Source organism: Protopterus annectens, chromosome 6.part1, assembly GCF_019279795.1.
Source record: "Protopterus annectens isolate FY-2018-M chromosome 6.part1, PAN1.0, whole genome shotgun sequence".
In the NCBI taxonomy this organism is placed as follows: domain Eukaryota; kingdom Metazoa; phylum Chordata; order Ceratodontiformes; family Protopteridae; genus Protopterus; species Protopterus annectens.
In genome coordinates this window covers 578937942-578962206 of record NC_056738.1, presented here as the reverse complement: position 1 = coordinate 578962206, position 24265 = coordinate 578937942, and the positions used below count along the sequence as shown (strand labels likewise).

The 24265-nt window shown below is 38.8% G+C and overlaps 1 protein-coding gene across 3 annotated transcripts in view; it reads right to left on the bottom strand.

The window, feature by feature from the left end:
• Positions 1-922: 922 nt before the first annotated feature.
• The window catches only part of ADAM23 (ADAM metallopeptidase domain 23), a 1167569-nt gene continuing 1144226 nt past the window's right edge, over positions 923-24265 (bottom strand). For all 3 annotated transcript variants that reach the window (XM_044076026.1, XM_044076027.1, XM_044076028.1), the window contains one exon: positions 923-6269. In XM_044076026.1, the coding sequence (XP_043931961.1) occupies positions 6221-6269 (49 nt within the window). In that variant the 3' untranslated portion in view covers positions 923-6220. The remainder of the gene's footprint in view (positions 6270-24265) is intronic.

The following is a 24265-nucleotide window of genomic DNA, read 5'->3' as shown; positions in this document are numbered from 1 at the left end:
ATCTATATGTAAATATATATATATATATATATATATTTATTTATATATATATATATATATATATATATATATATATATATTTATATATATGTTTATCTTCATGTGTGCGCATTGCACACGGGTGAACAGCAGTTGTCCTAAAGACTGCTTGCAAAGTTTGCAAACGCCGAACGCAAAAAGGTTCAAAATGTGCAATGAGCGAATACACAGTGACATTCACTCATTGCACATTCGACATTGTGGGATGGATTGCACTATAATGGGGATCGGAAAATGGTCCCTTTCCCCACTGTAGTGTGATCTTGGAGTTAGAATATTAAAGTAGGGGTGTAGGGGGGCAGCCCCCCACATGGGGGGGCGCAGGGGGACTTGCCCACCTGCTTTACACTTCTTTTTTTTTTTCAATACATATGTTCGAAAATCAGCTAATCTGCTTTTCGATTTGCTGATTTTCAAACATATGGAATCGTCACTGTTCTGACTTTCATGGTTATGATTCGCTCATATGAGCAATTGCACCACTGTGTTTTAGTTTTGTAAAGGTAAACCATATATATATATATATATATATATATATATATCTATAAATATATATATATATATATATATATATATATATATATATATATCACACACACACACACACACACACATATATATCTATCTATCTATATATATATATATATATATATATATATATATATAAATGTGTGTGTGCATGCATGTGAGCACACGTGTGACCAGGACAGGAAGACAGGCCACACAGGTATATATATATTTAATTTCTCTGGGAATCACATAAAAAGTGTTTGAACTGGAACACTTCACTTACCCATTATCAAACCAACAAAGACATAACCCTGAAGAAAAGGAAAAGAGAAGCATTCGAACTTGACTAAATACAAGCCAGAATAGACAAAAATAAGATGCTTCATCCTGCATGTTTATTTTGAGTAGTTAGACAGGAAATATACTGAGTTTTGGAAATGAACTACAGTGCAAAAAAAAAAAAAAAAACAGGAGCTATGAGAAACAGGCACAATCTTAAAAGTGAGGTGGCCAACTAAAAGTGATTGGCACCAGTATTAATATACACAATGGCCAGAATTTTAATCAACTTGTTTTAGCCACAGTTTGTGCATAGTTCATATCATGGCATGGAATGACTAGCAAGTTCCAGTAAATCAATAACACAAAATTCTTTCTTTCCTCCCTTCCGGTCTTAAAGTCAGCAGCATGTCTATGCCCTCTGACATAAGAATTTACAGTGGCAATTTGAAGCACAAAGTGGCCCTTGCATAGCACCGTACTGGTAAATGCCATTAGCAAATCCATTGAAATGTTAATAAAATTGGAGTAGACTCTGCAAAGAACTCACCCCATCATGCTGTGAACTACTAATTGTACTAGGTAAAGTAATGTTCAGGTTTACGGCAGTTACCCATTCCAACACAGCATGAACACAATCTGCTTCTCCAGGCAACTCTGTATTTGTAAATCTGTTTTATTTATCTTTTCAGTTAAGGTGCTTACATTTCTTTTTTGTAATCCAAGGAAACATGCCATCATGAAGAAAGATTTTCCAGAGATGATAGTGGATGTTAGGTACTGGGGCATCCTTTGGCCCTTCATAAGTACAATTTGGCATCCGTAAATGTATACCTGCTCCCCTCCTGGATCTTTCTAGATTTTATAATGCCACAAAACAAGTCAGCCTTCTATGACTTACATACAAGTACTTGCTGAACTTTGAGAAGACAACCCCCAACCTTAAGATAAGATGCTGCAGAAACAGCAGCCTCTCATTCTGTACATCTGATGCAAATCAGTTGCTTCCTCATCATCTTCTAGCCTGATCTATAACATGCTGGTACCAAATACCTTTGAATTCTTGCCAATCATTAGCTGGGGTCTATAGGTACTTACACTACTGAACTTGGCATAATGGTTAAGGTGTTTACCTTACAGACACAAGGTACAGGGTTTGGTTCTCCCCTTTGGGAAACATAGCTAGGCTTAAAAAAGTCCCTTTGGGGTCATTAGCCTACTAAATGAACCTCAGAAAAATGTAAGTAAATGATGAACTATGTTTCTAACTCTAATGTGTTGTTTGTTCTGTAATTAGCATGTATTAGATTGCACAGAGAGGTCACATCACTAAAGATAATGAAGACTTTCTTTTTCCCATTAGTATAACTAGTCAGAGCAGATAAAGAAAGCATTAAAGTGGATTGTAGTGCTGCTCTATAATGCAGCAGGGTTGCTTCCAAATATCTTATCTGCAGCTGTTATCTCAAAGCCTTAGCATGCCTGGATTGCTGAGTCTATACCTCAATTATTCATGAAGATAATGAATGGTGAGATCTGCAGTGATGCTACTTTCTGGTACAACAGAATGTGTAGTACTACTCATGGATATAAAATGTGCAGTGTTTTTTACATGGAGGAATAGTAAAATGTGCAGTGTTTTTTACATGGAGGAACAGTAAAATGTGCAGTGTTTTTTACATGGAGGAATAGTAAAATATGCAGTGTTTTTTACGTGGAGGAATAGTAAAATGTGCAGTGTTTTTTACATGGAGGAATAGTAAAATGTGCAGTGTTTTTTACATGGAGGAACAGTAAAATGTGCAGTGTTTTTTACATGGAAGAATAGTAAAATGTGCAGTGTTTTTTACATGGAGGAATAGTAAAATGTGCAGTGTTTTTTACATAGAGGAATAGTAAAATGTGGAGTGCTTCCCCTTACAGTAGTAACTAAATATGCCTTGTTGCTACCGGTGGGAATAGCAAAAATGTACAGTGCTGCTGCTGGTGGAATAACAAAAAGTGCAGCAATTCTGCTTATGGGAATAATAAAATGTGTACTGCTGCTACCAGTAAGAACTACAAAATGTTTAGTGCTTCGACTCATAGAAATAACAAAATGTGTAGTGCCTTTACTTGAAGGTATGCCATAATGTAATACCTTCTCTGCAGGAATAACCAAATAGGATCTGCTGCAAGTTTTGAGAATAGCAAAAAATGTACAAGGCTGCTACTTGTGGGAACAATGAAAGCAGAGTGATTTCTGTAAATAACACAAAGTGTAATGATTCTACTTACGAGAATAACAAAATGTGAAGTGCTGCTATTCACAGGAGTAACAACATACAGCACTGCTACTCATGACGGTAATAGAACAGAAGGTATGACACTTAATTGGAAAAAGCGGATTGCAGTGTTGGTTCTCGTGGGATTTTAACAAGTAATGCAATGCAGCTGCTCATGCAAATGATATGCAGTTCTGACACTTCAAAGAGAAATATGTTCCTTATACTGGCGTAACACAAGATGTTATGTATGCAAAGCTGTGCATACTTCTCATGAAATTAATATGTGCAGTACTGTTATTCACGGGGATAGTGATATGCAGTGTTCTTCCTCAGAGGAACAGAACATTACTCTGTAGTGCTACCTATGTAGACGTCTGTAAGATGTACAGTGCTGGGATAAGAACATGTACAATACATATACTCAAGGGCATAACAATAATCTGTTCAGTATGACTACCACTTGGGCATAACAAGATATTTAGTGTAGACATTTACAAAGTAAGAGTAAGATCTGCAGTGCAGATATTCGTGGGGTTAACAATAAGACGCTCTGTGCTGCTACTAATGGGTATAGCAGTAACATGCACACTGATATTGCAAAAGGTGCCAAATCACTACTGAGGGAAATAAAGTTAGAATGATCAATGTTATTAATCAGATACCACAGGTAAAAATGCTGCATGCCGTTAAGATGTGCATTGCTACAAATCATGGAGTCAATGGCAGACAAAATGCTACTGTTCATCGAAATGAAAATAAAAACGTACAATGGTGTCTTAACATGAATATCAATAAGATGCACGGTGATGGTACTCATGGGAGTAACGCTAGGCAGGCAGTCCTGCTACTCATCAGAATTAGAATGAAATGTCTAAAGTTATTGCCTATAGGAGCTATAACAGCAGGTATAGTACTGCTGCTGGAACAGAATGTGACTAGAGAAAATTATAAGGAAGTGAACACAGCTGATTTGACACCACAACAGCATGTACAAAATGGGGGAAAAGGGAATTGATTAAGATGTGTAGTACTGCTTCTCAAGTGAATAATAATAGTATGTGCATTGCTGCTATACAGTGGTCGGATAAAATGTGCAGTACTGTTACTTGTAGGAGATAGTAGTATGGGCAATACTACTACTCATGGGAGCAATAAAATATGCAGTATTACAGTTCATGGGAAACACAGCAAATGTGCAGTACTGCTACTCATAAGAGTAATAAAATGTGCTGTACTTCTACTCATGGGAATAATACAAATGTGCATTACTGCTACTCAAGGGAAACAACAGTAGCATGTGCAGTACTGTTGGTCATAGGAGTAATAAAATGTGCACTATTGTTGCTCAGGGGAACAGTAACAAAAACATGCGGTACTACTACTTATGGAAATGACAGTATGTGAAATACTGTTACTCACTGAAATAATAAAGATGGCAGTGCTAATGGGAGTGACAATAAAATGTGCAGTGCACTATTCACAGAAAAATTTGATCATGTGCAGTATTCAGGTTATGGGAATAATAAATCTGCAGTACTATGCTCAAGGGAATAATAAAATGTGCAATACTGCTACCAGCTGGCAAAGTATTAAAATGTGCCGTACTGATACTCTTTGGAATAATAAAGTATGCAGTGCTACTGCTTATGGGAATAAAAATAAAATCTGGAGTGCTATATTCATAGGAATATGATAGAATGTGCAGTGATAGTAGCATATGCAGCGCTCTACTTGTGGGAGCAAAATGTGCGGTGCTGGAGGTCAGTAACGTGATAATAAAATGCGTAGTGCTGGAGGTCAGTAGCGTAATAATAAAATGTGCAGTGCTGGAGGTCAGTAGCATAATAAAATGTGCAGTGCTGAAGGTCAGTAGCGTAATAATAAAATGTGCAGTGTTGGAGGTTAGTAGCATAATTATAAAATGTGCAGTGCTGAAGGTCAGTAGCGTAATAATAAAATGTGCAGTGTTGGAGGTTAGTAGCATAATTATAAAATGTGCAGTGCTAGATTTAAGTGAAGAAATAAGAAAATGCTCAATACTAGAGATTAGTGGTATAATAATAAAATGTGCAGTGCTGTGGATCATGAGACTAATAAAAAAACAATGCAAGTTGTGTTTTGAATAATGATGACAGGCCATTAGTTCACTCCAAAAGAGAACTATAAAGATAAAACATACGGAAACAGCAACAGAGGGCACCAGGGTTCTCTCACATACAGTCCAGCTGCAAAATTCACATATTTACTTACAACTTTAATAATGAAGGATTTAAAACCCTGTTACTGGGTCTGCATATTTGGTTTCAAGTTGACAAGAAATAAGTTATAAAAACAATATTCTGTGGGGTGTCTGCCACCAGTGACTCTACAGTGCATCTGCTTTTTTACTTGTCTGTTTGGTGAACAAGCCAAAAACACCTGTTATACAACATGCTGGAAATAAATAAACGAACAGAGAAACAAACAAATAAATAAAATTATAGCATACAATCAATACAAATGTCACAGTCTTCTTTTTCTATGTGTACCGTTTTAAGACGTACATGTTCTATCATCATTGCTTGAAGAGGACAACAGGTCCTCAGCAGGTTGACCCCGATGCGGGAAATCTGTTGAGAAGGTGATCCTGAGCTCTGACAAGATGCAGCTGAGAAGGATGAGTCCAGAACCAGTTGTTTGCAGATCCATAACGAGTGACTTGCAAGTCCAGAACTGGTACCAGAATATGAAATCCTGCTGTAATATTTAATTTTGTCGTGCAGTTCGCAATCCTCATGCCATGAGTGTTTATAGTGAAAAAGATTAAGTCATGCGACTGTCAAGAGGCAATGAAAAGATGGAGCCCCAGTTTATGATTGAGAAATGCACACAGGTAGCCATCTTTTTTTTCCCAAACTGGCATGAATGTCCCTTTTAAATTAAAAAAGAAACAGAATAGACTCCTGACGTTAACTTTTTTGTTCTTTTTTCTAGTTAGTCAAGCAGAAGGTTTTTATTCTCAGAATTTTTCTCCCCCTTTTACTAGCACTGTTCTTGACCTGCATGCCTGCATGTCTCATAATTTGCAGTTTCTGGCACAACTGAGTGACAATTACCCAGAATCCCACAGTGTAATGACATGTTCTTCAGTATGGACCTTGCTGGCTGGGGTCATATCTTCTCTTTTTGACATTTCTTCCAAGTTGCGGTGAAGAGAAAACAAACATAAAAGAAGACATTAGTGGTTCTACACAAACGTAAATGTGCAATAACAAACATGCTACATCTGGAGACAGCAAACCAGAGGCACAAAAATAGATTCTACTCTCTTATGTCAGGTCTTTTTTTCAAGTCATCCAATAATTTATCAGAATGCATTTTGGTACCAATGGCTGCACACAAAATTAAGTATTTTGTAACAACTTTCAGACTGCAAGCAAAGGATTACACAATAAACTTGGAGATTGGACAATGGTTTCTATTACATCTACCAAATCTGTTTGTAAATATTCAGCAATCAACACACATATTACATGTCTTACATATACATATGCACATACACATATATAATGTGCATTTAACATACTTAGGTAGAAAAATACTGTTTTAGAAACTCTTACATGTCCATTCCCCTAGGAAACAGCAAATTCATATCAACAGCAGCAACACATTCACAAGGCAACAAAGAGGGTAAGGTGCAACCTCCCCCAAATCTGGCTTTATGTGGGGCATCAAGCAAGGGTTCATGCACCTAAGTCCTACAGTCGGACATGTAAGGGTTCATGCACCTACGTCCTTGAGTCGGACATGTAAACTACTGCCACCAAATTGGCATGCAATCACTGCAAATGGGATCAGGATGTGCTCTGGAAAATACAATATGAACAGAAAATAGTCACATTTGCTGAGGAAGCTCTATCCATGAGTAGTGTGAGCCAAAGACTGGAGGGGGGTTGTTACAAAGAAGGCAATATGGCAAGTCCAACCCTTTGGCCATGAAGTGTGCCATTAGTTCCACGTTATCTACAGCAGGACTGGGGCATGAGCTAAAGGCTGATGCTCATTATGTCCTCTCATGTTGTGCCAACTTTCATTAGTCTTGGCTTAAAGCATTTATATGCATGGCTCTGCATATGTGAGCCTGGCTATATTAACATCTCACCAGATTGTTCTCTTGGAACTGGACAATCAAATAAGAGTTTTCAGAAGCTGAGTTTCATAACAATGAGGTTTGCTGAATCTGAAGTCAGTTAAAATAGGTAGTGAAGGGGGTCTCTTTATGCATGAACTTGGTGGAGGATAACGTCTCTAGCACAAAATAAAATTTCTGAAAGCTCCATTTGTATTGTGTATTCCAAACTGAACAGACTTCTTTATGTTAGTTTTCTGGAGATCAAACAATATTTTTAAGCCAACTTATTGTGTTTATAAACCGCTGGCATAGGCAAGGTGATTTGGAGAATGGTTTTCTCAGCCAACTAAGATGCTGAATTCTGACCAACATTAACCAAATGTGACAACAAAAGCAGTAGATTTTTTTATTCAGCTTATTGTTCTAGAGAAGACAGATTTTTGCTGACATAGTAGTTAGAAAGTGATAAAAATGGGGCTTAAAACATGTGACAGTTTTCTCGAGAATGTTTCAAAGCAGTACATGTGCATGCACAGATCAGCAAGTTATTCTTTAGAAATCATTTCCCAATACACTATAATGAACACTCACAGAAAAAAAAAAATGAAAAAAAAACAGGTAAAAAGCACTGAAACAGTTTCATTTTACAAAGGTAACTCACTACCTCCCTTCTAAAATTCCATTTTTTGCTGTATGTATTATCACAGAGTTAAGACTGAGGTAGGCAAAAGGTGCAAAGGCTTAACAATTATTTTATACCTCTATGAATAGTCTTCAGCTTGTACTTCAGTGGTATCTTGCCTTGTGGTACAAGCTACATATATTTCCTAAAATGCATCCAAGTTTTCCTATGACAAACCCTGAATCAAGATTACAAGAACTGAATTGCATATATTATGTACTGGTTTGGTGTCTAGTGCAGTAAAAATAATAATAAATTATACCCAGTGCTGTCCAATATGAAAGGGGTAACATGGCTAGAGGTGCAGAATTCATACAAGTGGATCTCCAAATTCCTTGCACCTTCTATAACAGAAGCTAAGCACAGAGGTCGAGGCTTGAGGTATTAGGTGAGTGCTCAGTGAGGAAGTGATCAGAAGGAGTGGGAATAGCATTAAAATATTAAGATGGGATTTATGGACTCTTACAAAAAGGTATCCTGAAACAAATGGAATTAAGCCTTAGTAGAAATAAAGAAGATGGAAGTGTAATATATCCATGGAGGTGACAAAGTTTAAGAAACAGTTTAAGAAAGCATTATGGTAGATGAAAAGACTTTGCAAGGACATGACTTGGGGTAAAAAAATGACAAGAGACAATATGAAAGGTTTACGAATAAGGTGAACAAAATGATTAGAAAAACAAAGGTAGAGAAGGAACACTTAACCATAAGCAGGGTTACAGACAAAGAGTTCTTCGGGAATTCAAAGACAAGATGAATGACAGACATGAATGAAGGTAGTGGATCTGGAGAGGGGGCAAGTTATCAGAAATGTCACAGAACCAGAATGGATGGGGAATGAATGTTTTACATCTGTAAAAAATAAAGACAAGCCTGACAAATGTGCAGGGAATGGGTTTTAGGGGTGAAGTATGGATAGACAGATAAGACGACACACTGTTGAGGTCATATTTACTTCCTGAGGAGTTGAAGGAGCTAGTCAGCATGGTATGCCAAGATAAGGCTGCCAAGATTAATTCACTTACCATCAAAAAGATGGAAGTGTCAGCTCTTTTGCCATAGAGGGATAATGTTTTGACTAAGTCACAGCTGCTTCATGCTGTTACTGGCACAGATATCTGCTATAGCTGTCATGGGAATAATGGATGTGATTATCTGGGGGAAAGGGGGGAAAATAGAGTAATTCTATGCCACAGTCTCTCAAAGTAGGGGCAGAAACATTCCAGGTGGTCCTGGAATGTGCATTTGGCTTAAGCTGCCATCACTGTTATAACCTGTATGAGCATGAGCACTAAGGCATGCATGTGCATGAGAAGACAGAGATGCCCCTGTTATGGCACAGGTCACACATTCCCTGAACAAGGGAAGGGACTAAAACTAAAAACGAAAATCTCGTTTGTTGAGATACTGGCAAGGGTATAAGCAACCCCTACAGCTACCTGGATGACAGCTATACTACAGACGGGGGAGGCTTGATAGTCAACAGACATGGGGGCAAAAAGCAAAGAAAAAAACAGGTCAGTATAGGAGAGTTACGATAGTGCCACTTCAAAAAGCAAAACACTAAAGTTAGATACAGGTAGCATAACAAAAATCAACATTATGTCAGCACTGCATATGGTAATTTGAAGCATATCAAAATACTGATTACAGGGATTTATGAAAAACAGTTTGTTCATAGGCGAATACTAGGCAAACTGCCCTGAAGGGCCATTTTAAGCCTAGCCAATAACTTGAAGTTAGAATCAAACCCTGTACCTTGCATCTATGAGGTAAAGACCTTAACCATTATGCCAAATGTTCTGAAGCAAGATAATGCACCCCTCAATTTCACTGTAGATAAACTATGTCAGTCAAACTTGTTCACTTTACAGTACTAGGTGCACCTCTCTGCCATCCAGGAATAAATCTTATAATCAGGGTGAGTCAACTCTGAATAGTGTTTCATGCACTGGGACAGCAAGGCAGGTGAAGAAGAGTCAGCAGATGAAACAAACTCATTCATCCTGGAGGACAGAGTGGTAATGGGACAGGTTTGCATTGCACTGACTTGGCTAAGGCCAAGGACAAGGTCTTGGTAAATCCAGGCTGGTGGCAGAAGCCCTCACAGCATGTGGGTGGAAACAGATACGTGCAAGGGGAGGGAGTGGGATGCTCCGCAGTGATGGAGGTACTCACATTAGGCAGCAGTGGCAGGGGTTAATGCCTCATCTGAAATGCTCTCAAAGCTGGAATACCAGTAAGGGTGGAAGCAGCCTTTGTGGCTGTCTGCGTGATCATTTCTCGGGTCAGCTCTCTTCCTTGTGCGGGGGATGACCAGCACAGAAATTAATAAACTATTAGGAGAAGGCTAATGGCTGGCAAGCATGGAAGTAAAAATGATATGGAAAGACAGAGTTTCTGCTGCTAGGTGACAAGGACACTGCGTGAGAACCTATACATACATGATGTGTTCCTGGACCCTAGAAAGGCCTTCAGCTTGGTTCTACACAGGAAACAGACAAGCAAAGTTAGAGACATATTCCAGAATTGTACATTTGGTTAGGAAATGCCTGGTGAACACAGGCCAAAACAGTACTGTAACGAAGGTGGTGGTCGGGTTACCGAGTGCAAGCTGTTAAGGGGTGTGATTGGCAGAGGCCAGAGGGGTGCAAGTGCAGAACTGACATTCATTTATTCCTGAAACTAGGAGAACACTGGAATCCTAAATGAATGTTGATACTGCATTCACAACTGTAGCTTGCTACAGTTCTAGGCTATTGGGTGCTAGCCAGGGGAATCACCTAGGGTGCCAGAGGGGAAAGCTGCAGCTCTGGACCAAAAATTGAAAGTTATTGAGTCAGCTATAGGCAGAAAATAAATTACCATACAGACAGACTTAGCTTAAGATGGTGAAGAATATACACAGAAGAATGACTGAAATACTGAGGGGGAGGGAGGACTTCACTTATGAAGAAACACTCCAAACGTTGGAGCTATTTTGCTTGAGGACAACAGGGAATTAAAGTAATGAGGTACAGATGCTTAAGAAAGCAAGATAGTAAGACAGAGACTGGGAACATGTTTAACTATTTATGTATGCAATTAGCTGTACTGAAAGTATTAAAACTCTTACAATCTATACAATGTACAAGTAATTTCATTTCGAGAGGAAGTAAGTATATATGTAGCAGGAATTTTCGTGATCATATGGGTAATGATTCATTCATAAAAGATATGAAGAAATATTTTTTTAACTAAGACTATTACAGTCCTATAATGCTTTGTATGATAAGGCAGAAATGGGTTATGCGGTATAATGTATGATGGTACAAGTAGCAGTGATGGAGGAGGAGGAAAAAATAGAAGGGTGGGTAACTGTTTGAATTGCTAGTTTTGGGAAGCTTTGATAACCATTATGGTTTCCTTTGCTGGCCAGAATGGAATCAGCTTACTGGTTTCTACTGTATTTTGTCTTCCATATTAACCACACAGTTGTGTTTAAAATTATCTGCCTGACATGCCAGCATTTTTTTAAATAGCTGTATGCAACTGTGCAGAGTAATTGCATCAAAGTAATATTAAGTTCACTCCTAACAGCAGAAACTGCAAACTTAATGCTAAGATCTGTAAGGAATAAGTAACAAAAAAATGTATTTTTCAACAAAAGTATAAAAAAGTATTTTGAGAAGATATTTTGTTAGCCCTTACAAAGATTTCAGCAGTTTAGATTTGATAGTTGCTAGCATTCTAGTAACCTAACTCTTCCTACCAATATATTCTACTTCCCATTCATACGAACAATTTAATATTATCAAATGATTCAGATGAATTTCCAATGAGAATATTACATCATGCACAGAAAAAGAACAGTGGTTTCCTGATGGGTGGTCAAATATAGAATACATTATCAAATTATGCAAAGGGTAAATCTTGATCAGCTTAGCTGGTACAGATGTCACAATGGAAATATGGGTTAAAAGTACTAATCCAAATAACAATGTGGACATCTAGATCCAAAAACTGACTGCTGACACTTGAATGTTAGAAACTACATGCATTTGTGTGAGGTGCTTTAGGCTTTTGTCAGCGGATGTAGTAGACAAATCTATTGCGTTTTTATTAATATTACCTTAAAAAAATACTAGTAATCAACCAATCAGTGAGTCAGTGCTGAATATTGCTATAAGACTGCTATGCTGTAAGCTGATACTTTCACTCTATGCAGGCAGATCAGTGTAAAGAAACCATGATCTCCTCTGAAAACTGCAAATGTACAAAAGAGCTTTTCCTAAAACACAAAGGCATCTACTCCCCCACTGTTCTATACAAAAGCCTTGTACTGGAGCGGTAAATGCCCCTTTAAGCTTTTAAAATGTTTATTTGTAGAACACTGCAGTTCAGTTTATTGTGCCACAATCTATTAATTCCCAAGACACCACTCACTCCAGATTACAAACCTGAATAATAAAAATGTATACACTTTCTTTTATTTACTATCAGCAATATTTGTGTATACACCTTCAGTACAGCTACAATCTTACATCGGTGCTAAAATGAAATTAATTCACTCATTCTTTGTTTACCAGCTTAATCCAGTTCAGGATCGCTATGATGCCAGATCCTGTACTGACACTCAGGAGGTATAAGGCAGAGATGCTAATCCTGGACAGGATACCAGTCCATTGTAGTGAACGTCTGCGACCACACACACACACACACACACACACACACACATGCACACATGCACATGCACACACACACACACACACACACACACACACACACACACACACACACACACACACACACACACACACACAAAAAAAACTCATGGTACACATCTACATGCATTTTGGATGATCACAAGTGTCATAAACAGTTCATTCACTCCTCCTTTCTTTTGTTTGTTTAAAAAAAGCACTTCAAATATTTACCCCAGCCCCCAAAAGTAAAATAACCCAACTTTTACCAAGGAAGTAGTAGATTTTAAAGCATTTTTAAAAAAAAATTTCCACAAAAGTGAAAAAGTACTCCTGTTTATAAGTTAATAAGAGTAATGTTATAATCAGTGAAAACATTTTTTTTTGGCTTAAATTTTATAATTTCCCTGAAAAGTTCACTTTCTTCCATAAAAAGCAAAATATGGAAGGTTTTTACCTGAAGGGAATTAATCTGTCTAGCAACGAAAAACGTTAGTTGATCATTGATTTTTTAAAGCCAGCAAAAGGAGCTCTAAAGGGCTTGGTACCTGGACTACTCTTTTGTCAGCTCAGCTCATACTGAATAATGGTTTGGGCATGTGGAAGGTGGCCTGGAAGGTTCAGAAGATGGCCATCTGTTGTATTCTTTGCAGGACACAAACTGTATAGCTAAAGCTACTGCAGCAGCATTCAATATGATGAACATCCTCTTTGATTTGGCAGAACAATCCTGCAAGAGTAAAGGTTTAGTAGCAGCCTCAGTTAAATACAGAATTCCAGCCAGAAGACCCACTGTAAGCAAGACATCTACAAAATAAAAAAGATCTGTGCTGCAACCAGTCATGGAACCAAACTGTAGGAGACCCCCCACTTGTCTAGTATCATTTTTTTTTATGTATCATCAGGGACCTGACAGACTGAAACCACACTCTTCTTGACATCATAAGGTAAACAGAATTAGTTCTGATTTAGCTCCTCTGAACTTTGGAAGGTGACATGGAATCAACAGAAATTGTGGGAAAGAGACAGGAATCTCCCATGCAAAAAGGAGGAGAATGTCTTCCATCATAAAATCCCTTTTCCCCTGCCTCGCCAAGCAGAAAAAGTGGAGAACTATGTTCTCCTAAGTGATAAACAGGATATAGAGTTTGATCTCCAGAAAGCCTCATTTCTGGAAAATCTAATGTGTGTGCCATCTTGTATGATTCAGCTGAGATGTGAAGTGCTGTGGGAATGATGTCTCTATCTACATTCTATTGTTAGACACAACTGCCTCTTTGCACATAGGTATGACCATCTGCCACTTTACTTGTCAGGTACCGCACACTGTATTGGTTGTCAGGAAGAAATAGAAAGGGGCTCCAAAAGCAGCCCTTTCCATTGAGACTTAGGGGGCTAGGACAACATTTTGCAGTTATATCTAGTTAATGAGAATGATGTGCCCCTAATTTGTGTTTGAGTTAAAGTGAGGCCCGCTTCTCACTTAAATGTTGGGAAGTAACCCCCAACATTCTAGGGCCCAGCAACATGAAGTCTGAGACCAGGAGTGGACATCAGAGTGAGTGATGGCTCTGCACTCACTGACACCTCAGTTAGCTGACTCCTCAGATGTGCTATGGCAATGTGAAGATCATGACAGCCATAAAGCCAAGATGTTGCAGCAGAGTCCTAACCTGGACCCCATGCTGTATCCTCACTCAGAAAACTAAAATTCCTCCTTTGCCCACTATGCAGGCAGGAACAGCCAGTAATAGAAGTAATCCAGCTCCAAACCTATAAAGGCAATCCCCTGCAATGGGATCAAACAAGACTTATTCCAGTTTCTAGTCAGCCCCTAGGATTGCTACCAGGGCAACACCTACTTTAGAGATGTTATCAGTAAGTTCCTGGTCGGGGCTATTAGGAACCAGACTTTCAAGCAGTTAATATAGGGACATCTTTCTCCTTTGAGGTTTTGGAAGGCTTCCAAGTTTAATTACAGGACTCATAACTGTGAGCCCATGAAATACAAAAACAAGTCTGAAAATAGGGGAGAACAGAGAATGTCAACTCTTATTCTTCTCCTTTAAAGTTGTATTTTATGGGAGGACAAGCTCCCACACCCCCAAACTGATATATATTACCTCTGAGATTATCATGCCTAGGCAAAAAGGGAATATTCTAACAAAATGCAGTCTTGGACATAGTATATGTATTACAACATTTTTGGTTATTCAATCCTGCGTTCCAGGACTCACACTAACAAGTCACCAATAGCAACAATTTATACAGGCATTACTGCTCATCCAGGTCAAAGAGAAGGAATCTGCATTTCTAGATTCTAGATTGTGATGTGCCAAAGTAATGCATTATATCAGGTGACTATCCCAAGAACTCTGCTGATACAGATCTCTTATGCTCTTTGTAGGACACAAGCTATGTGCTCTAAGACACGTCTTGCTATAACTACATGAATCACCAAGTAATCCTTGGTGATGGTTCCCATGCTAGGGTGAACATCCCATGGGCAACACTAAATCATAGTCAGGAGTGCTACAGTTGGGATTCTGGAGTCATTTGAGCACCTTATCCAGTACAACAGGGGTCAAAAGCACAAGTGCCTTGCTCTGTTTGCTTGCAGGTGTCATCTTATTTTTAGGGCTGACTAGGTTTAGGAAAGAAAGATGAAAACAAAAAGGAATACAGGGCCCAAAGGGATCATAAATGTCCTCATCAGTAGTGAAAGCCTGTTTCCTCTTCAGGAGGTCTTTTTTCAAGCTTTTAAAGGCCATCTTAAAAAAGGACCTCCTCCTAGAATTAAGGACCAAGAATGATTATTCTCAGCACCTCCTTTGATAATATGTTTGGCTACACCATCCTGTGTAGGTATACTATTCATTTTGCAGCCTTTATTGCAGAACCGGTACAATCAAGACAACAGTGGGATATGTAGGACCCTGGGCTATATGGGATTCCAGTGAAGAAATGTCTTCACTACCTCATCCTTGGGCCCAGACTCAAGGAAAACAGCAAGCTTTTACAGGACCTAATCCACTAACCAGTACTGGATTTTTGACATGTGAGATGTGTTGCTGAAGTTTCACATCCTAAGTTTAGCAAAAAAAAATAAAAAATCTTGCCCCATTTCCCTCAGGGCTCTTGACTACAAAACAGCCAGCAAGACAGAAAAATGCTATGGTGCCTGGGACCTCTTCTGGACAGAAATGTTAGACATATTTCAGTACTAAGATGGCTGCTTAGGAACCATCTCCAGTCAGCAACTGCTTAAAAAAATGTGCTCATCTTGTTATGGGATACAGGAGCAGAGGTTGGGGACTTCCGTGCTGGAGTAATGGTATTCTGCACAACCAGTTCTGTAACGGGGTGACTGAGTGTGCTCCTCCCTCTTCCTCAGGTATACAGTCAGGTATTTCTAATGACAAAAAAGGGAAGAAGATTCCATTCTGCAGAGAAAGGAATGAGCATCAGGGTCTCAACTGGGGCAAAGCTGTAGGGTGGACACTACTCAATGTCATTATCTCTCTCAAACACAGTGGCATCCAGGTTGTCAATCTTTTTACAAAATCCTTGAGTAGGGTGCACTTTACTATGCATTTGTAATTCCATAAGCAGGCATGTACATGGATGAGTGTGGTGGCTAGCATGAAATTTGCATACCTCAGATGTCAAGCCACTGGAATCCAATACTTCAGAAGGAACCTACAAAGAAAGGCCCTCAACTTGCATTATGCCATATTTCCTAAAGGTGTAGTCTTCTCAACTGCTGATTAACAGCTCTCCAGATGTAAAACATTCACTTGAACTTTAGGCCTTGAACCATTAGTCTTGAAGAAGGATAAACTCACTGTCACCATCCCCCACTCGCACTCCCTGCCCTAAAGCACAAACATCACAATGTCATTGATTGGGAATTCTGGACAAAGCTAAAAATAATTTTGGAGACAAAATCCAACACTATGGACAATTTTTAAATACTATTCCAGTTCACTTAAAAAGATAATATAACATCAGATTTTGCATCACGTTCTGTATAGTAAGTATGAAACTCTAATGTCTGGAATTATTGACTGACTAATACAAAATGATTTACCATAAAATCAAATATTTTATGAGATACATGGCAAAAATATGAGGCAAAATTAGGGAAGTTCTGGAAAATCAGGGGCAGCTGAGCACTATGGGTGAGACCCTGGTATAACAGTCCTTGATCTGGAGTACCCCTGACTGAAAGGAACCTAACTTGATGGACTACTCCCTAGAATAAAATTAGTCAGCACTGAGCTCCAAGTGAACAGCAGTGGGGCTCCATAGCACCTACTCACCCCAGAATGTACTTCCCCAGAGTGGAAGTTTAGGGAGAAGCATTTTCTACAGGCTTCATGACATCTGCCATGGCAAAGATGGACATAGGTTCAAGCCCTCTCTAGATGAAGACATGATCAGCACTTAGAGAGACCAGAGGTATTTTATACAAATAACAGACTTACTTCATGAAGGGCTAGGTTTCAGCACATCCCATGAGCTTTGTCTTTGTGACCCTGTTCTGGTTGCAGCTTGATGCTATGTGTGGGAATCTCCCTAACCTGTACAAGGAAATTCTAACTACACCCATCCACTATGAGGATGGCAAAATGTTTCCTCTTCTTTTTCTAATGCCTGTGGGTAGCACGGTTGAACTGCTGGATCTTACATCAGTGCTTTATGTCCTATTTCTTCCACCAGTAATAAAAGCATTGCTGGTCTGGGTCTTAGCTGATGGGAACAAGGACACATGGTAGATTTGGTACTATGCAAGAGACATTGGAATTTTACACTGCAGTCCATTAGTATCAAGTTTCAGACTTTGACTGTGACAGATAAGAACTGGTGGGCTCAGTGTGTGAGCATTTGTGTAGTCACCACATGACATCAGTGTGCAATGTATTCTCTAGGCATACATGCTACTAAGCATGAGAGATTTTGAAAAAATAAAAATGCTAATTTAAAGTGATGGAGAGGATGAATCTAGTCACCTCCCCATTAGGGGGCTCCCCTGATGTAAGAGTAAAGAAATGTATGTCTTAACAGTGCTGAGTAACCTGTACTAAATATTAAATTATGGTATATGATAGTGATAGTTTAAAGTTGTATATTATGGCCAGTCTTGGGTTGCTCCTGCAGAAATAGAATTACAGAAACCTCAAGAGAAAAGAAAACTTAGGAAATATGTAATTCTAGGAATTAAATACAAGACAAATTATGAAATATTTCACAGGACAGCAACTATTGTAATACCTGACTCACTGCGCAAAATGTAATAAAACAAAACAAAACACTCTTGCAGGGTTTTTGTCATATGTGAACAACAAACAGACTGAATTAGATTATTTTTGTTTTTTTAAAGGACTGCACTGTTTTAGCAGGGTGTTTCATTAACAACCTAGTGCAAAAGGGGGAGGAGGGTGTTTTGATCAGCTTGTACATACTGCAGTAATAAAAGCAGTAACAACATGCTCATTATTAAGGATGCCAGTACTATATGTCATGGAGCATTAATGAATTATAAACATCCCTATGTGATTACTGCTTTATATTCCCTGAAAAAGGCAGCCACTGCTACCAAATGGCAAGTGCAAAGTAAATAAGTAAACATTAGTGCTGCAGCTGACTGCCATTCATTTTATTTATTTTAAGTTTAAATGGGGAAGTGCCTGGGTAGATGACTGGGGAAGTTGTATCTTAAAAAGATTACTGTAAAGAAAGTCTTACATTCCCAATAGTCACATACAGATCTCTGATAATACCAGGTACTACATTTGCTGGTATTAGCATACAATACCCTGAGCAAGGAATGAAATAAACAAGCACTACTACAGGGAGCTTTTCTATCTGGAGGCAATCTGCCTCAATGTCAGTGGCCACTTCATTAAAAAAACATCTGCAACAAATAACAGCATACCAGAACCTGAGTGTAACCAAAGTATCAGAAAATAAAGAGATGGCCAAGGGCATTTAGTCATGAATTTCTTTAATATCTAGCAATTTGACCTCTGCCCCTTCTGTTCTTATGGAGTGCTATCACATAATCGCCTGTAGTTGAAATTAATGATGACCAACACCAGAGGAGATGCAGTGATGTTATTAATGGATGCAGGATCGTGTGAGAAATGTATTATCAATAGCACACTCCTGACAGGAAAGCATTATTAGAGCATGTGAAAAATGTACCATTGCACTCATTCATTTGATGGGCTTTAGCACTGTAACTACCTCTTGTTTGCTCACTGTAAGTTACATCTTCTTCAGTGTGAACTTTAAGTATATTAACATTTTGATTCAGTATGCTATTAAAATGGACTAAAACCATACAAATAGCAAAATAAAAATATACTGCCTATAAAAATTGTAAAGTTAACCAATTTTTATCTGTATGACACAGTAAATGCAATTCACAATGTAAGATCTCAAGTGCAATCATAGACTGTAATAAAAAATATGAAAAGTTAAAAAGATTTATTTCTGCTGTGGCACACATCTAATTACTGAAAATTAGCCATGCCCAGAGTCAGTACAAAAAATGCACTCTATTCCTGGATCACACTGACTACAGCACAAATGAACTACTTCCTGGATAACTTTCATTCCTAAAGGTGACTTATTTAGTTATGCTTAAGTGCCAAATAGCTCCCAGAAGGCACACCGTAGTATTATATAACTGGCCTCTAATACAGTGCTGGCATTTTTCCTTACTTGAGTAGATTATTCTAGGTAACATAAACCTGAAACATTCCATTTACATCTACATATAATGGCCTAATACTCTTAGCCAGGTCGAATGTACCCCCAATCCTTCTCTAACCTTTACCTGTTCTGTCCAATTCCTCTGCACCCATCTATAGCTATCTCTGTCATCCACTTCTAAGTAACACCACTTACAACCCCTCATGTGTCTTATTATACTCCCAGGAGGTAGACAAGTGACTTATACCCTCCACAGGAATCCACCTCTGCCCTTGGTATGTTACTAGTGGGTGGCAAATAGGCTTAATATAACTCTGAATCTCCATTTCTCTTCTTTGGTGGTATCATTCTATGTGGCAGATAGACTGAAAAATACTTGTAAGGGCACTAATTCTTCTAACAGGACTAATTCTTCTAAGCAGTTTTAAATTTCCCATAAGTCCACCTCTGTCCATTAACTCTGCAAAGAGTTCTCCTGTGCCTTCAGCAGTCACTATCTCTGCTCTTCACCTCTGCCTCTTATACTATTCCAATTACAATCCACGTTCCCTCTTGCAATTCCTCACAATCTTCTAAATTTACTATTTACCTCATATTTTAGTCTCCTCTAAATTCTCTACTGACCTTATATTTAACCATGTTGCAACTCAGACCCACAATTCTCACTGTACTTCTCACATCTGTGTTAATAGCTTGCATAACCATTACAGACACTATTCCAGCTGAACACACTCCATCTTTTACACATCCTTTTTCGTCCCCTAACTTTAATATCTGCTCATCCTCAGTTCTCCCAACCCACACCCACTTATAAACATATACTACAGGAAAAACATCTCTAATACAAATATTACTGCAACAAACACTCCACCCTCTACTCAGAATCTTTCACGAGCTTTCTACACAATCTACACAATCCTTCATTAACAAAAATCAGGAGATATGCACTCAAACCATGGCCCTTCCAACTCAAATACATCCATTTCATGGCTCCTTCAGTTTCCCAAACAAATGGGCCTAAAGGTCACCCACATTAATTTAGCCAGCATTAACAATAACTAGACAATTCTAGAATCCTGCTTGTTGTTGTTGTTTGACTTTCGGCTTTTTCCCGGTAAGGGGTCGCCACAGTGGAACCCCGGTCTGCTAATGATTGGCAGTAGATTTTTACGAAACGCTGAGGTGCCAGCTCGACGCCCAACCTTCAACGAAGGCACGCCCATTTACGCACGCATGTCTTTCGAATGCTAACCAACTGCGGGGAGGACATGCAGACTCCACACAGAAGGCACTCCCAAGCCAAGCAGAGAATCAAACGGGAGAACCTCTTGCTGTGAGGTAACAACGCTACCCCCGTACCATGGCGGAATTCTAGAATCCTGGTTAACCACTGAATTTCTCAATAATCTTGCCATCACAGAGACATAGCTAAAAGAATGCCTTTTGCCCTCTCCATATATCTAAAACAACTTCTTTGTACAATAATTCAGGAACTTGTTCCAGACCAGGAGGGGGCACCCTACTACTAGTTGGCAGTTGGCAAGGTTGAGATTGGCATAATGGCTAAGTTGTTTACCTCATAGGCCCAAAGTACTGGGCCACTGGCTAGGCTTAGAATGGCTCACATGGGTAGCTAGCCTAGTACCTAAAAAGGTAGGAGGGTTTGGCATAACAGTTAAGGTCATTACTGCATAGATACAAGGTACAAGGTTTGATTCTGACCACTGCTTATTTGCTAAGCTTATAACAGTCTGCAGACTGATAGACTAGTATTTACCCATGAACTAGTCAATAAAAAGTTCTCAATTATTACCTCCTCAGCAGCCTCGATCTGCAATGATAAATGTCCCAACTAGCCCTATCAAATCTACTGCAATATGAATGACAGGCTCCTCAACAGAAGGTTTATTCATTGACATGACCAGGGCTTTCTAGATCATTAACTACCACTTCCTATTCAAGAAACATATACTCTGCATCTGTTTATATATCCACTCCATCATCAATAACAATCATACCCTTAATGAGAGCCTTCCCTCAGGCATACCCAAAAGTTGCATTATTCTTGGTGATCATAATTCTGATGCATAAGGTCCTACAGCCAACTAACTACAAAGAACCCTACAACTACTAAGCTTGGAACAGGTAAACAGATGACAGGACCAAACATGCCTTCTGTTAACAATGCCTTCTTGACCTCATCATTACAAACACAAAACACAGATGCATCTTGGTTAATATCTTACCAAATAATTTTAGTGACCACTGCCCTACTGTCTCTCACTATTCCTTTAAGTCACATGAAAAACCATCACAAAGTTTATCAGACTCTTGTCAGAATCCAGAAAGCTAACACTACTAAACATCCTTAAATCCAGAGGCTGGTCACCAATCTACTCTTCCTATAATCTCAATGAGGCCCTTGCTTATTTCATCAACACTCTATTTACCATTCAAAACACTCTCTTCTTTATCTCTAAAAGAAGACTGAGAGGACAGTATTGTCTTTGCTTTCCCTTAACATCATAAAGTTCTGAAAGAAAGATACTGCCTGTAAACAGGATTCAAGTGACATGCACCTTCACAACACCTACTTAAAGCTATGTAAAGAAGCCAAGGTAGCAGTCAGCTCTGCTAAAGCCATTTATCTCAGAAACCATCAGTCACACTTACCAAACTCCTGAAAATCCTAATGATCAAAATCCTCAAAATCCTTCTGGAAAACTGTAACAGAATTAGCCTATCAAACTTCTAAAAAAGAATCTGTCTAGCGAGTCTACTCTAATTCATACTTCCCCTTCGCTGAGAACAACAAACTCCTAAATGCAATCCACCCCCTAAATACATCTTTTTCTAGCACAAAAACAACAGGCTCTGTACTCCTAGCTGACCACAGCCCCATTGCCCCCTTTTGTATTTCAAAGAAACTGCTACAAAGGAAACCAATGTCCTCCTTGATAAACATAATGCACATTCAGGTGAAAAATTCACAAACTTCCACCCCTCTATACTAAAACTGTCTGCAGAAGTTATTGACAAACCACTAACACATATCTAAGCCTATCATTAATTACTGCCACCTTTCACAATTTTTTTTAAGGTAACAACAGTAATCCTATTATCAAAAGTCCCTCTCCCCAAATCCTGCCAGGATTACAAATCCATATCATACATTAATGTAGTAGTCAAAATATTCAAAAAGCTGCTCTGCAAATAAATCTTTACTAATATAAATGCATATGGTCTTCTTTGTGACAATCAGCATGGCTTCTGTAATGCATTCAATACCATGACAGGATTATACCCAGTTACCAACAAGATCTACTGCAATATGAATGACAGGCTCCTCACAAGAAGGTTTATTCATTGACATGACCAGGGATTTCTAGCTCATTAACCACCACTTGCTATTTAATAAATGTACTTGGTTTAATCCTGCAATAAGTAGACTACAATTGATTAAAAGCTACCTAAAGTAAGGAAACTTTCGGGTTTTCCATAAGTATATGTTTTCCTACACCGGAACAGCTAATGTAGGTGTCCTCAAGACTCTAGTCTGTGCTGAGCCCTCTCCTGTTTTCCCTGTTCATAAATTATATTCAACAAATCACTTTCCCTACTACAGAAAAGCATGCAAGACAAATTCCTCTCACTTTGCAAAGAGACAAATAATAATAGTAATAAACCCTGAAAAAGCGTAGTACAAAAAAATCTCTTCCCTTCCCTATTAAAAATAACTGATACTTGAAATAACACCTTACCAAATGTCACTCAAATAAAGTATCTTGGCATTCTCTTTAACCCTTCACTTTTCTTCTCCTGACACACTAAATATGCTACAAACAAGATTTTCACTCATCTAAAACTCTGCTCAGGATTAATTCATCTGCTAACTCTCAGGACTAGACAAATGACAGTCAAAAATGTGCTCATTCCCAAACTCAAACACAGATTACTCTTATTAACTCTCCACTCCAGTACAAATACTCAGAAGATCCAAGTTATAGTAATCAAAATTAGCTGATTTACCCTTCAGACCAATCGATACACAAATCCTTACGATATACTTTTGCAGTCATGAACACACTCACCCACACTCACCAGCATCTATTTAACTACACTTAACACCACTGTTGCAACCACTCAGACAGGCAGGCAGACTGACACATTCACACAGTCATCCTAGACCACCCATAGCCCTGCAGACATGTGCACACTGACCCCCCCCCACACACACACACACACACACACACATCACCCTCTCTCTGCTGAATGCTGCTAAACCTATATGCAAAGTGGTCTCTCCCACTGATTATAACTGGTTGCCACAGCATTTTGGCTGAGTTAATTTTCACAGGTGGCCTTGCTAATTAACACAGTAGAGTGATTCTCTGCATCACGCAGCATAAATCAGGAGATAGCGCAAGGCTAATTAGCATTGTACTCCCCCCAAAATGCCTCATTATCTTGGTATCACCCACCACTTTGGGACTCTTCTAATCATGGAAAGTCACCATGGTTGACTAGTTTCTATATCAGAAAGGGTTACCACTAGGGGTTAGCCACATGTGGAAGCTCTTACCTCTTGAGGTAATCCTTTCTGAATTCCAAGGAAAAAGTTGGTTCCTTGGTCAGAAAATGCATTGTGGGATAGAATAGGGGCTGTAATTGAAGAGCCATGGTTCCTGTAATTGGGCAACCTATTCAGGAGTCATTGGCAGATTTAGCCTGAAGGAAGATTAGGCAAAAGATTTTGGTGCCAAATTGGAATTACTGCAATTAAGATTCTAGTTGGGGATCACAGCTGGGGATTACAGCCTGTTGCTGGAAGGGCTGTGTGGGACTGAATTGTCTGTCATAACTGGTGGAGTAACCTCTAAGAACTCCAACTTTACATTAAAGTTACTCTGCAAATATTGAAAAGTTTGTGTGTGTGTGTATATATATATATATATATATATATATATATATATAT